Raw genomic sequence first — 13,454 nt, forward strand, 5'->3', positions numbered from 1 at the left:
TTCAGTGGATACTGGATCTGAACAGAGGAACACCCACCCCCCAGCTTCATACCTTCTCTCCTTATCTCCCTGCATCTCTGCAGCTTATCTAACATTCCCATCAACTGAATTATTTTTCCCTTCACTTACACACAAGGGGCAATTAACCCACCAACCCATACATTGCTGATATGCAGGAGGAAACCAGAGCTCCTAAAGGAAACCCATGTGGTCACAAAGAGAACGTACAAACTCCACACAGACAGTGCTGGAGGACGGAATTGAACCCAGGTCCCTGGGGCTGCGACATAGCAACTCCAACCGCTACGACACTGGATCACAGATGATGAGTATCCTTTGATTCAGGAAGGCCCACCTCTGTGTCATCAGCTGCCACAGTATATAGTCAGGCTTCCAATGGTACCGACGGCCAGACCTGCCTTGGGGGAAGGGGGATAGTTGGGCAACTCTGAGTCATGGGTTGGGGTGCGGTCATCCCCTTAAACATGTCACCACTAAACCCTGTTTGTGGTATCTTTCTTACCGTACATAAGCTGACTTTCCTGCTTTTACACCAGACAACACAAAGTACAGTGAGCTAAGGTGAGGGTGTGTGAAAGAGGGGTCTCCTTCTGATTGATATGCTGTCATAGAGTCACACAGCATGGAAATGGGTTCTTCAGTCTGTTGGCTCTTGTTTATTTTCTGATCCTTAGCGTTCCTCTGGGAGTCAGGAATGACGAGCAGACGTAGTTTATTTTAGAGTTCAAACAAACATGCAAATAGTAAGCAGACTAAATAAAGAGCTGAGAAACTATGCTAACGAGTGAATGAATGACAAAATGTGAAGACAAAAGAATAAAGAAGCAAAGATGGCACCTCTGAAAAAGCCATCACATTTATAGATAAGGAAAATTCCTTAGTTAGGAATAAACCACTTAATACGCTACATCATTCAATGTGCAAATACTTAGCCAATGAAGTACGAGGAAAGTAATAAACCGTCAGTTTAGCTGCTGTATTGCAATCTGCCACTGAATGGGGATGAACCACTACACACTATAAAAAATACATGAGTTTTTAAAAAAGTATAAATCTTATAAAAAGAATGATTAAAAACACAATGGTTTCCAACTGATCCATGCCAACCAAAGTTCCCATTTACCTGTGTTTGGTCCATGTCTCTCTAAACCTTTCCTATTCATGAAAGGGAGGAGATGCAGCAGCCTTCTCCCACACCTCCATTCTTAAAGATCCACCCTTACCCCATCCTCCTGCTGCCTTAGCGGAGATAGAGTTCATCTTGTCCTTACTTATCACCTCCTGAGCCTTCACATCTAGCACATCATTCTCCACAACTTCTGCTACGTTCAATGGGTCCTACCACCAAACACACCTTTACCTCGCCCCCGGCCTCTGCTTTCAGCAGGGGTCACACTCTCTATGATTCTAGTCCATTCGTCCCTCTGCACTGATCTCCCTCTTGGCAGTTATCTCTGCAAGCAGAACAAGTGTTACAGCTGCCCATTCACCTCGTCCATCACCTCCATTCAGTGCCCCAAACATTCCTTCCAGGTATGTCAACACTTCTACTGAGAGTCTATAGGGGTCATCTGCTGTACCTCGTTCTCCCAGTGCAGGCTCCTCTACATTAGTAAGATCGACATAGATTGTCAGAATGCTCTGTCAAGCACCTTTGCTCCGTCTGCAACAAGCGGAATCTCCTGATGGCAAACCATTTTATTAACTCCAATTCCCATTCCCATTCCGACATGTTGGTCCATGGCCTCCTCTACTGCCAAGATGAGGCCACTCTCAGATTGGAAGAGCAGACAGACAGACAGAAATACTTTATTGATCCCAAGGGAAATTGGGTTTCGTTACAGCCGCACCAACCAAGAATAGTGAAGAAATATAGCAATATAAAACCATAAATAATTAAATAATAATAAGTTAATCATGCCAGGTGGAAATAAGTCCAGGACCAGCCTACTGGCTCAGGGTATCTGACATTCCGAAGAGGAGTTGTAAAGTTTGATGGCCACAGGTAGGAATGACTTCCTATGACGCTCAGTGTTACGTATCGGTGGAATGAGTCTCTGGCTGAATGTACTCCTGTGCCTAACCAGTACATTATGGAGTGGATGGGAGTCATTGTCCAAGATGGCATGCAACTTGGACAGCATCCTCTTTTCAGATGCCACCGTCAGAGGATCCAGTTCCAACCCCACAACATCAGTGGCTTTACAAATGAGTTTGTTGATTCTGTTGGTGTTTGCTACCCTCAGCCTGCTGCCCCAGCACACAACAGCAAACATGATAGCACTGGCCACCACAGACTCGTAGAACATCCTCAGCATCGTCCGGCAGATGTTAAAGGACCTCAGTCTCCTCAGGAAATAGAGACGGCTCTGACCCTTCTTGTAGACAGCCTCAGTGTTCTTTGACCAGTCCAGTTTATTGTCAATTCGTATCCCCAGGTATTTGTAATCCTCCACCATATCCACAATGCCCATTGGATGGAAACAGGGGTCACCGGTGCCTTAGCCCTCCTCAGGTCCACCACCAGCTCCTTAGTCTTTTTCACATTAAGCTGCAGATGATTCTGCTCGCACCATGTGACAAAGTTTCCCACCGTAGCCCTGTACTCAGCCTCATCTCCCTTGCTTCCAACCTGAAGGCATGGACATTAATTTCATTAACTTCCGGTAATTCCTTCCAATTCCCCCTTCTCTCTTTTTCCATTTCATATTCTGGCTCCCCTCTTACCCCTTATCGGTTACTTGCCTATAATTTTCCTCTGGTGCTCATCCTCCTTCCCTTTTTCCCATGGTCCATTCTCCTCTCATATCAGATTCCTTATTCTTCAGCCCTTTACCCTTTCCGCCTATCACCTCCCAGCTTCTCACTTCAACTCTCTCCCCAGCCACCTACCTTCCCCCTCCTCACCTGGCTTCACCCTTCACCTCCTAGCTTGTGCTGTGCTGCTAAAGGGATCAGTGCAGGATTAGGAACTCGTAAGGTAGGACATATACACTAAATGGTAGTGCAATAAGAACATTGAAACCGAGGAATCTAAGGCCATTGTTCTCTGAAAGAGTCAACATATATGACAAGCTTGCCTTCATAAGTATTTTACACAGAATGTGGTTGATATCTGGAGCATGATACCAGAGGAGCTGGTGAAAATAGATACAGTTGCTCTATTCCAGAGTTATTTCAAAAAGTGCTAACAAAAATGAGGCATAGAAGGATAATGTGGGCATCAGTGTAGATGGATGTAGTGGGCTAAAGGGCCTATTCCGGTGCTGTACTACTCTGACTCCATTACTCATCCAGTCCATTTCCATGGTGCGTTGCTTCGGAAAGGCTAACATTATCATCAAGTATGGCTGCATGCTGGCCTTCCCTTTTCTAGGAAAAGATACATGAGTCTGAGAGCCCAGAAAACCAGACTCAAGAACAGCTCTTACCCTCTCCTGAACCCAGCCGCACATTTCACATCCCCACCTTGTGGGGCTGCCACGTTCTCCAACTCCTAACTCTACCTCTCTCTGCTACTTCTCTATTGTCACATCAGCATTTCTTTTTTGTACTGCTTCAGATTTGCAGTAAAATCACCATCAGCTTGAGAATACACCAACCTACAATGTTGTACCTGTCGCTGTACTATAGTGTTTCTTATTACCGTGTCCACTGTATGTGACAAGAACAGAAAAGCCTGAGAAAGTGGTAGATACAGCCCAGTCCATCACAGGAAAAACCATCCCCAGCACTGAGCACATCTACAAGGAGTGCTGCCACAAGAAAGCAGCATCCATCATTAAGGACCCCCACCATCTAGGCTATGCTCTCTTCTTGCTGCTGCCATCAGGAAGGACGATTGGGAGCCTTAGGTCACACACCACCAGGTTCAGGAACAGTTACAGGCTCTGGAACCAGCGTGGACTCACTAGCAAACTCTTGAAAGTAAGATAGAACCCCTTAAGCTCAGGTTCATGTCAGCTACAACCGGCTAGCATATACCTTTATGCTGTCGCATATTAGTATTTCATTTCTATTGTCAAAATATTGTACTAATAGTACAGGTATTCCTTATCATTACTGATTCCCCAATCCATGGACTCACTTCAAGGACTCTACAACTCATCTTCTCAGTATTATTTGTTTATTATTTGTTTTATTGGTATTTGCACAGTTTCTCTTCTTATGGACCTTGGATGTTTGTTGTTCTCTGACTGTGTGTTGTTTTTCACTGGTTCTCTAGTACTTCTTTGTTCTACTATGAATACCTGCAAGAAAATGAATCTCAGGGTTGTACATGGTGACATATATGTACTTCGATAATAAATTTACTTTGAACGTTGAAGCCGGAAGTACACTAATCTGTGTGTTAATGGTGGATGCAGACTCAATGATTCTGTGCCTGTGCTGGGATATGCTGACTAAGTGACAATGATCTGATTCTGCTTTGGTTTGCTTCCAGGTACGAAATGCACGATAACTTACAATGCTCCAAAAGAAAACCCCCTGGTCACAAAGCTCTGTAATGGCCAGGTTTGCACCTGTGCTGAAGGTACTGACAGCCCAAAAAGTTCCCCTCTCCCTCAGTTTTGTACTTGTCACTGAATTTATTGTTACATTTCGTACTGTCTCTGAACAGTCCCATTGAGTCAGAATACCTCCAGTATCAGAACTGGCTTACTATTGTTACAAACTACCTACCTATTACTGTACTTATCCATTCAACTTACCCTACCTATGCACCTACCCAATGTACCCACCCCCAAACCTACCTACCTAACACGCAGAATGGGACCTTCAAGCCAGGCTTCCCAGCAACCCCCGATTCAACTCTAGCCTAATCAAGAGACAGTTTACAATGACCAATTAACCTACCAACCGGAACGTCTTTGAACTGCGGGGGGAAACCTGAGCACCCAGAGGAAATCCAGGCTGTCACGGGGAGAACATACAAACTCCTCACGGGCAGTGGTGGGAATTGAACCCTGGTCTCTGGTACTGTAAAGTGCTGTGATAACAGCTACACTGTTGTGCTGCCCTTATTGGACTCTTGAACAAACGTCTCATATATTAAAAGATGAGCTCTTAATCTCCCAGTCTGCCATGTCGTGGCCCTTGAACTTTGTCTGTCTACATGCATTGCACCTTCTGTAACTGTACAGCATATTCTGCATTGTGTTGTCCTTTTGCATCTCATTGTTGCACTTACATACAGAATGAAATGACCAAAGGGCATGCAAACAATAACTTTTCAAAGTATCTTGGTAGCTGACAATAATAAACCAACACCAATTCCAATTCTGATATCCATGCCATTTCCAACACCAGTACCTTTTACTGTTTGTCTTTCTGTTTGTGCATCTCACTGTTCTATTTTTCTATGTTAACAATTATCGGTTTATCATGGACTTTCTAAGTTTACTACAAATTTTGACATTCATTGAAAACTTTCTAGAATTAATTAGTATCTTGGTAAAGATTTTAATAAGAGAGTTTCTTATACACTTCCACCAGGTCCCTGTCCTAAGATCACACAGATTTTGGAAGTAGACTGGAAGGAAAGTCCGCGGAGTAACTTTGCCTGCTACACTCCGATTGTGGATTATGGTATGTGTGAAGATCTTTCCTGTCCTTCTCTGCTTCCGTTCAGAGGGTTTCAGGGAAAGAGAAGATGCTGGGAACACCTGCCAAGTCAGTCAGTGTCAACGGTATGAAATGGGTGTGGGTGGGGGGTGGAGAGCACAGCACTACCACTTCCTCTGGCAGCTCCTTCCACATACCCACCACCCTCTGGGTGAAAACATTTGATGCTGGAGCTCTGAAATAAAGCCAGAAAATGCTGGGGACATTCAGCAGGACAGGCAGTAGCTGTGGAAGGAGAAACAGTAAATGTTTTGGATTGAAGACGCCCGTTCTGATCAAAGGTCATCAACCTGTAATGTTAAGTCTCTCTCACTCTCTCCATAATGCTGCCTGACCTGTTGTGTGTTTCCAGTATTTTCTCCTTTTATCAGCCTTTCAGACAGTTCAATCAGGCAATGAATCCTGCTGCACGTGGTGTTTTCTGGGGATCAGATACCTAGATATGAACACAATATAATCAGACTGTCAAGTTAGAAACGGAATCTTCCCCCTAAACACGCAGTTCTCCAAGTTACACAGGCAATAATGCTGCCATCCTATCAGATACTGAATAGAACATAGAAAATCAAATATGGATATATCCCTCTGGCCCAGGAAGTTGTGCCAAAACTAATGAAACTAATCCCTTCTGCCTGCACGTGGTCCATGTCCCTCCATTCTCTGCACATGCTTGTACCTGCCTTCAGAGCCTGGTAACACCTCTACTGTGTCTACCTCCACCGCCATTCCAGGCACCCACTTCACTCTGCCCCGCACCCCTCCTTTGAACTGTGCTCTCTCACCTTAAGTGCATCCCCTCTAATATTAGACATTTGACCCAGGGAGAAAAAAAAAATACTGACTGCCTACTCTGTCTATTCCACCCATAGTTTTAAATGCTTCCATCAGAAAACCGCTCGGCCTCTGCTACTCCAGAAAAAAAACCAACCTTGTCGAACCTGAGCAAGTTTGTCAAACTTCTCCTTATAGCACATGCCAGCTAATCCAGCCTTCATCCGGTTAACCACTTCTGCACCAAAGCCTCCACATCCTTCCGATAATGGACACAGAAAAATTGAATCCTCCCACTACACAGGCAGTTCTTCAGCAGGAAAAGAAAAATTAAAGATCCAAAAACAGTTGTACCAGGATGCTCTCAGAATATCATGTTAGAAACGGAATCTCCTCACTGTCATCCATACAAGGAATATGAAGCTTCATAACAACAGCATTTCCACCTTCCCATCAGACTGTCAGTCCGTCCCACACTAGATCATATAGTTTCTCCACAGGAAGAGAATACAAGTCAAAATGTGTCACATGATTGAGAGTGATGGGTGAAACACCATCACCTTGCTGCATTTTTCTGACACACTTTCCTTCCAATTGTCGTTCAGTCTACAGGGCGCAGCTTGTGAATCAGACCTCGCTGGGGTACTTTGACAGTTACATCATGTCCATCAATGACGTTTTCAAGACCCACGGTGAGTATTATTTGCAGAGGTGAATGCAGGTGAATCTGGGGGATCTGAGCTAAAGTAGTGTTAAGTCCAGAACCTGTTTTAGGAAGAGCTTCCTCCCCTCTGCCATCAAATTCCTGAACAGCACATGAACACTACTTCACTATTCACCTTCTGTACTTGTATTTACCTGATGACTGAGCTGCATGTAAAAGAGTCCATATCCCTCCATTTATGTGCCGATGTCTGGCACCTCTATTGTATCTGCTTTCGCCACCAACCCTGGCAGCGTGTTCCAGGCTCCTTCAATTCTCCGTGTAATAAAATACTCCAGACCAGGCACAACCAGACTTTTACAATGCTGCAGCGTAACTTCCTGACTCTTGAATTGACTGCCTTGACCAATGAAGGCAAGGACGCCATCTAACTTCTTCACCACAATATCTACTTGTGTGGCCACTTTCATGGAGCAATGGACTTGTACCCCAAGCACTCTCTGTACATCAAAACTGTTAAGGATCCTGCCACCATCTGTGTACTTTTCCTTTGCCTTTTGTCCTTTGCATTTAAGCCCTTTGAACTTACCCCCTCTCACCTTAAACACACATCCTCCAATATTGACTTTTTGACCCTAGGAGAAAGATACTGGCTATGTAATCTAGGTAAACCTCTCCTGCGTCCTCTCTGATGTCATCCATGTTATAATGGGGCAACCAGAACCAAATACAATACTCCAGATGCAGCCTGACCACATTTTTATAAAACTACAACATAACTTCCTGAATCTTCAATTGGAGAAGTGAATAAAACATTGCTAAAGTGACATTAAGGGAAGAGAGGTAGAGTTAAGAGTCTTAGAACATGGCAGCACTGCTGAGAATGGGCTGTGAAAGAGGTGCTTGGTTCAGGAGTCGGGTAGTACTGGGAATGAAGGTGTTCTTGATTCACAGAGTCATGAAGTGGTACAGCATATAACAGGCCCTTCAGCCCATCTTTCTCTTCTCTACAAGTGATCAGTGCAAAGCAGCAGCATAGTGGAAGTCTAATGAAGTGAAGGTCCTGAATGATAGATGTTGCTTTTTCAAAGTGTCTTGGATGCTGAGGAGACGTGCCTGTGATGGAGCTAGCTGAGTTTCCAACTTTTTCTGACCCTGTGCAGTGGTCCCTCCGTACCAAATAGTGGAGTAACCAGGTAGAATGCTCTTCACGGTACGTGCCTTTGCTGATGTACCAATTTTCCTCAAACTCCTAATGAAACGTGGCCAGAGTCCTGCCTTCTTTGTAATTACATCAATATGTTGGCCCCTGGACAAATCCTCGGAGATGCTGACATGCAGAAAGTTGGAACTACTCACCCTTTCCACTTCTGATCCCTCAATCAGGACTAGTGTGTGTTCCCTCGACTTCCCCTTCCTGAAGTCTATAATCAATTCCTTGGTCTTACGGACATCGAGCGCAAGTTTACTGCAACACCACTCAACCAGCTGATCTGGTGTATGCCTCCTCGTCACCGTCCGGAATTCTGCCACCACTAGCTGTGTGGTCAGTAAATGTACTGATGTGGTTTGAGCTGTGCCTATCCAGACAGTGGTGCGTGTAGATTAATTAAAGCAGTGGGCTAAGCATCCATCCTTGAGATGCGCCAGTGTTGATTGTCGGCGAGGACGAGATGTTGGTTCCACGCTGCACTGGCTGCGTTCTCACAGTGAGGAAGTCAGGGATCCAGCTGCAGAGGGAGGTTTTGGAGATTGTTTATCGAACCGAGGCCCCTGATGATAGATGTTGCCACTTTGGGGCAGCACCAGATGTAGAATGGTGGGGAGGGCAGACGCCACTAATCTTCTCTTCCCCCTTTTCGAAAGGAAGTTGATTCTGTGATTAAAGCATCACATCATTGGAATACTACAGTATTTTACAATTCACTCTGTTTACAAATGATGGATTCATACTAGAACACCGTCACCTCTATCCAGACTGCACGCAAGCTCCTGTGATGCCCAGTGGTGCTGGAAAGCCCCCATTTGTACTCGGGAATACATTATGCCCCTTTGCAATGGGGAGATCATTTCTCTCTGCAGCTTTACACTGAAATGTCGGGTACAGGTTGAATTGAGGCAGCGGACTCCATGCCCCAGAGTGTATCAGAGCAACAGAACCCAACGTCTGGATGATGAATTAAGTGCCGGGCCAGATTGAAAAGGTCTCAGGATGTCAGGGCCTGGGGTGAGGGACGGGCTGATTCAGCCCATGTCTCTGTAACGTTTACTGGGCTTTGCACAGAACTGCGGCTTTGTGTCTGTGGATGGATGGACTTCCTTTCATAGACTCCAGTTCTGATCAGTATTTGCTTATTATTGTTTGCACAATCTGCTCTTTTTTTTCCTCGCTGCACATTGAGTGTTTGACAGTCTTTTAATGGGTTATTTTGGGTTTCTTTCTTTCATGGCTGCCTTGAGATAAATCTCAAAGATGTATGATTTATATCAACTTTGATAACGAACTTTGAACTTTGAAATTGCCATACCGGACCAAGATACATCCTGTCGGGACACTTTCAACAGTATATTTATGGAAGTACAAGTATTCAAGATTGTTTGATGGCATTTCTAGTACACGAGCGTAAAGAAGTAATTGTTACTCCAGATCCGATGCAGCACAAAAAAACACACACACAATAAGGTAAAGAATATTAATTAAAAAGTACAATAAATCTAAATACATAAGTTAGCTTGTGTACAAAGATTGATTTTATGTACATAAAATGACCATAAGATATAGGAGCAGAATTAGGCCATTTGATCCATCAAGTCGACTCTGGCATTTCATCATGGCTGAACCTTTTTTCCTTTCAGCCCCAATCTCCAGCCTTCAACCCGTATCACCATAACCTGACCAATCAATGACATTAGGTACATAAGTTGACTCTGACAGGAAATGATAAATTAGTGGTGGTGGGGGTGATGTGGAATCTGAAGTAGAGCAACGATTAAGGTGACAATAATGGAAGAGATAAATTCAAAGGTTTGAGGACATGTCCGCACCATGAGGAAGGGGCTGTAGCCAATGTCTGATTCCATTCCCATGCCCGGTGAAGGTTGGACAGTCTCACTGGCCATGCGGTCACGGGACAGTCCTGTACTGCAATCCGATTGGGTGACTGTAGTGTCTGAGAGCTCAAGGTGTCCTGTAACCAAGGTAACCTGGCTCTCTCCTTTCCAGAGAGTGACAACGTTCAGAAGAATGACGTCAGAGCTTTCATCAACCGGAAGTCCTGCCAGCTGCAGATGAAGAGGGACACGGAATACCTGGTGATGGGGAAAATCGGGAAAGGCATCGACGTCAGCGGGAAGTAAGTTTGGATCCGGGGATGTCCCATGTGGGAATGCTGCAGGAGTGTTGTAGATTTGTGAGAGCCAGCGTTTCAGTTGGAAGGAGGGAGGTTCCCTGGGCTGATCATCTACTGTGTCCTGGTCCTGCTTCCCTGCCAGGAATACTGGCTCTATGTCCAACCCATAATGCAGAGCAGCGCTCCAACTCTCCCTTGGTAACTGGTTCATCATCGCTGCGTGTACAGTAAATTGCTTTATTATTGCAACATACCAAGCTACAGTAAACAAAATGGTCTTGCAGTCTGTGGCATTCAGGAGTAGGGAAAACCCTCCGGGTGGTACAGGTGGCAAATTGTTTTATTATTGTCCCGTGTGCAATGAAAAGCTTTCTGCTGACTCCCATCCATACAGATCACTTCATCAGGTCAGGACAAGGGAGAATGAGTGAAGTGATGTAGACACAGGTACAGTGTAGTGCAGGCAGACAATAAGGGGAGAGGGCTATGCCATCAGCAGTTCATCTTTGTCATACAAGAGGTCTTTTCACTAATCTTGGATCAAAACTGTCCTTCAGCCCAGTGGGATCATTTCCCCCTGCTTTTGTTTCCTCTGAGGGATGGAAGGGTGGAGAAGAGAAAATGCTCCTGGTGAGAAAGGTCTTTGATCATGTTGACTACTTCACCAAGGCAGTGGGAATTGTCGACAGAGTCAATGGAACAGGGGCTGGATTGCTTTAAAAGAGAGGCACTTTAACACCATATTCCACATCTCTCAAGCTTTTGTATCTGTTGCCTGATGTTTAGAAGGCCAGACCTCTATTCCGGGTATCATCTTGCTGAATCTTTCTGCACTACCACATCTTTCCTGGAGCCTGCTGATGCCTGTTTGCATGCTTTTGTATCTTACCGTTCATCCCTTTGAACAATAAAACTAGACTTCTCCCCTCCCCTGCTCTCGCTCTCCATCTCCCTGCATCTCTCTATTTACTTCCTGTAACAGTTTCTTCTTTGTGCCATTGATGCTGAACATTACAGATACTGTGAAGGTGTGGTTACCAGACTGAGCAAATTTTGTGTAGTTTCCAACTTCTGGACAAACTTAACTTGAGATGGGCTATGAAAACAGAACACATTCTTTACCTTTCTTATGGTAATAGAGTTATGGATGGATCAGCCCATCACAGAAACCAGCCTCCTCTCTCCGGACTCCATCTATACTCCTCTGCCTCAGTAAGAAGCCAGCCTAATCATAGACCCCTCCCACCCGAAACTAGCTCTTCTCCACCTCTCATTGGGCAGAAGATACTAAAGCCTGAAAGCACAGGCTCAAGGACAGCTTCTACCCCATTGATACAAGACTATTGACCAGACCTCCTGAGTCCGAATCAGGTTTCTTATCACCAGCATGTGTTGTGAAATCTGTTAACCTAGCAGCAGCAGTTCAATGCAATACATAATATAGAAAAAATAAATATACAAACAAATAAGTAATATCTTTTAAAAATTCATTCTGAGAACATCTTATTACCGATTCAGAAACCTTTCTCCTATCAACTCAGTTGTAGAAGACCTGTTGAAATATCCCTGGATGAGCTGGTAGTCAGAAACAGCTGACCTGGTGGTCTGATCTACAGGTCAGAAACAGGCCTTGAGACACTTGAGAAAAGTCCAGCATCTGTGTTTTGATTTTTTGGTGTCTGTGATGCTTTGCTAATAACTGTTGAGTGAAAACTTGCTGTGCCTGTCTGCAGGATGCAGTATCTTCTCAGTGACACCACATGGATCGAACCCATTCCACCAGCAGCGACGTGTAACCTTCGGAGCTACAGAGAGTCCTGTCAGCACCTGAACACCTTCTTTGATAACCTCCTCATGTACGGATGCATGTTGTAAGTTCAGTCAGCAGCTGCAGTGCCTCTGGTGACAAATCTCCCCCTATTAAACAGAATGTAGTCATTGCTGCAAAAAAATTTGTAACAAAAATAAGGTGCTCTTTCAATAAACTGCTCTGTGACATTGTCTGAAGTTTTTGTAATGGAATGCCATTGAGATGGTGACGGGAAAATGGGCTTCATTCTCGTGAATTGGGAGCACAGCGGGTAGAGATACGGCCTCAGGACGATGTGGACCCGGGCTTGGTCTTGACATCTGCTATGTGTGGATTTGACATGTTCTTCCTGTGACTGCATGGGATGTCTGGTTCCCTCACAAACCCAAACAGCAACCGCTGTAAATTGTGGGTGAGTGGGAAGAACTGGGGGATGTTGATGGGAATGTGGGGAGAATGAAATGGGATTTATGCCAATAGGTGGTTGATGGTTGGTAAAGACTCAATGGACTGGAGGTCCTGTCTCCACAATGTCGGAGAATTGTGGTCACTCAGCTGCTCGCTGGGGACAGGGGACATTTGTTCTGTCTCCCTCTGTACCTGCTAACACCCTTACCGGCCAAAGGTTGGTGTGAAGATGGCAAGGGGCACTCTCAGCAGGCCAACAATAAACCATGCCATCACACCTCACCTTTAGCAGCTCAGTTATCCATCTGCAGTGCTGAGAGAAGCTCCTCTGTGCAAGTGGCCTCCCACACATTTCAATGCAGTAATGGCTCAGCTGGTGGTTTTACCTCAGCCCACTGACTGGGCAGAACAACCAGTGGCGGAGGGGTGGGGGGGGGGGGTTATGGTGGTTGGACCAGTGACAGGGTTTCCATGTTGGAAGGACTGCTGACTGTGGCAGACGGACAAGTGATGGGGGAACACTGTTCTGGTCGGTCTGGTGATGGGGACCCCTGTAGTGGGCAGACCAGTGTCAGAGTTCCTGTCCTAGATGTAATGGACATACCCATCAACCAGAATTTCCAAAGTAAGCTGTTGTCATTAACTCTTTTCCTCAGAATTCCAATGACCAACTTCCACTCCAGTGGCGAGGTGCCTGGTGACAGCAGTGTGGGCTCCTAGACTCGACAGTGGGAGCTTGTTGGTGCAGAGGGTGGGGGAGGTGGTGTTGGAGCAATCTGTAAAGTAGTTTGGCCAGGAACTCATG

At 45.3% G+C, this 13,454-nt stretch overlaps 1 protein-coding gene across 2 annotated transcripts in view; it reads left to right on the forward strand.

The window, feature by feature from the left end:
• Positions 1-12,432, forward strand: part of LOC140716935 (complement C4-A-like) — a 124,667-nt gene extending 112,235 nt beyond the window's left edge. For both annotated transcript variants that reach the window (XM_073030077.1, XM_073030087.1), the window contains 5 exons: positions 4,466-4,555; positions 5,518-5,610; positions 7,023-7,109; positions 10,305-10,434; positions 12,165-12,432. In XM_073030077.1, the coding sequence (XP_072886178.1) occupies positions 4,466-4,555; positions 5,518-5,610; positions 7,023-7,109; positions 10,305-10,434; positions 12,165-12,306 (542 nt within the window). In that variant the 3' untranslated portion in view covers positions 12,307-12,432. The remainder of the gene's footprint in view (positions 1-4,465; positions 4,556-5,517; positions 5,611-7,022; positions 7,110-10,304; positions 10,435-12,164) is intronic.
• The last annotated feature ends 1,022 nt before the right edge of the window (positions 12,433-13,454 follow it).

Source organism: Hemitrygon akajei, chromosome 2 (genome assembly GCF_048418815.1).
Source record: "Hemitrygon akajei chromosome 2, sHemAka1.3, whole genome shotgun sequence".
Lineage (NCBI taxonomy): Eukaryota > Metazoa > Chordata > Chondrichthyes > Myliobatiformes > Dasyatidae > Hemitrygon > Hemitrygon akajei.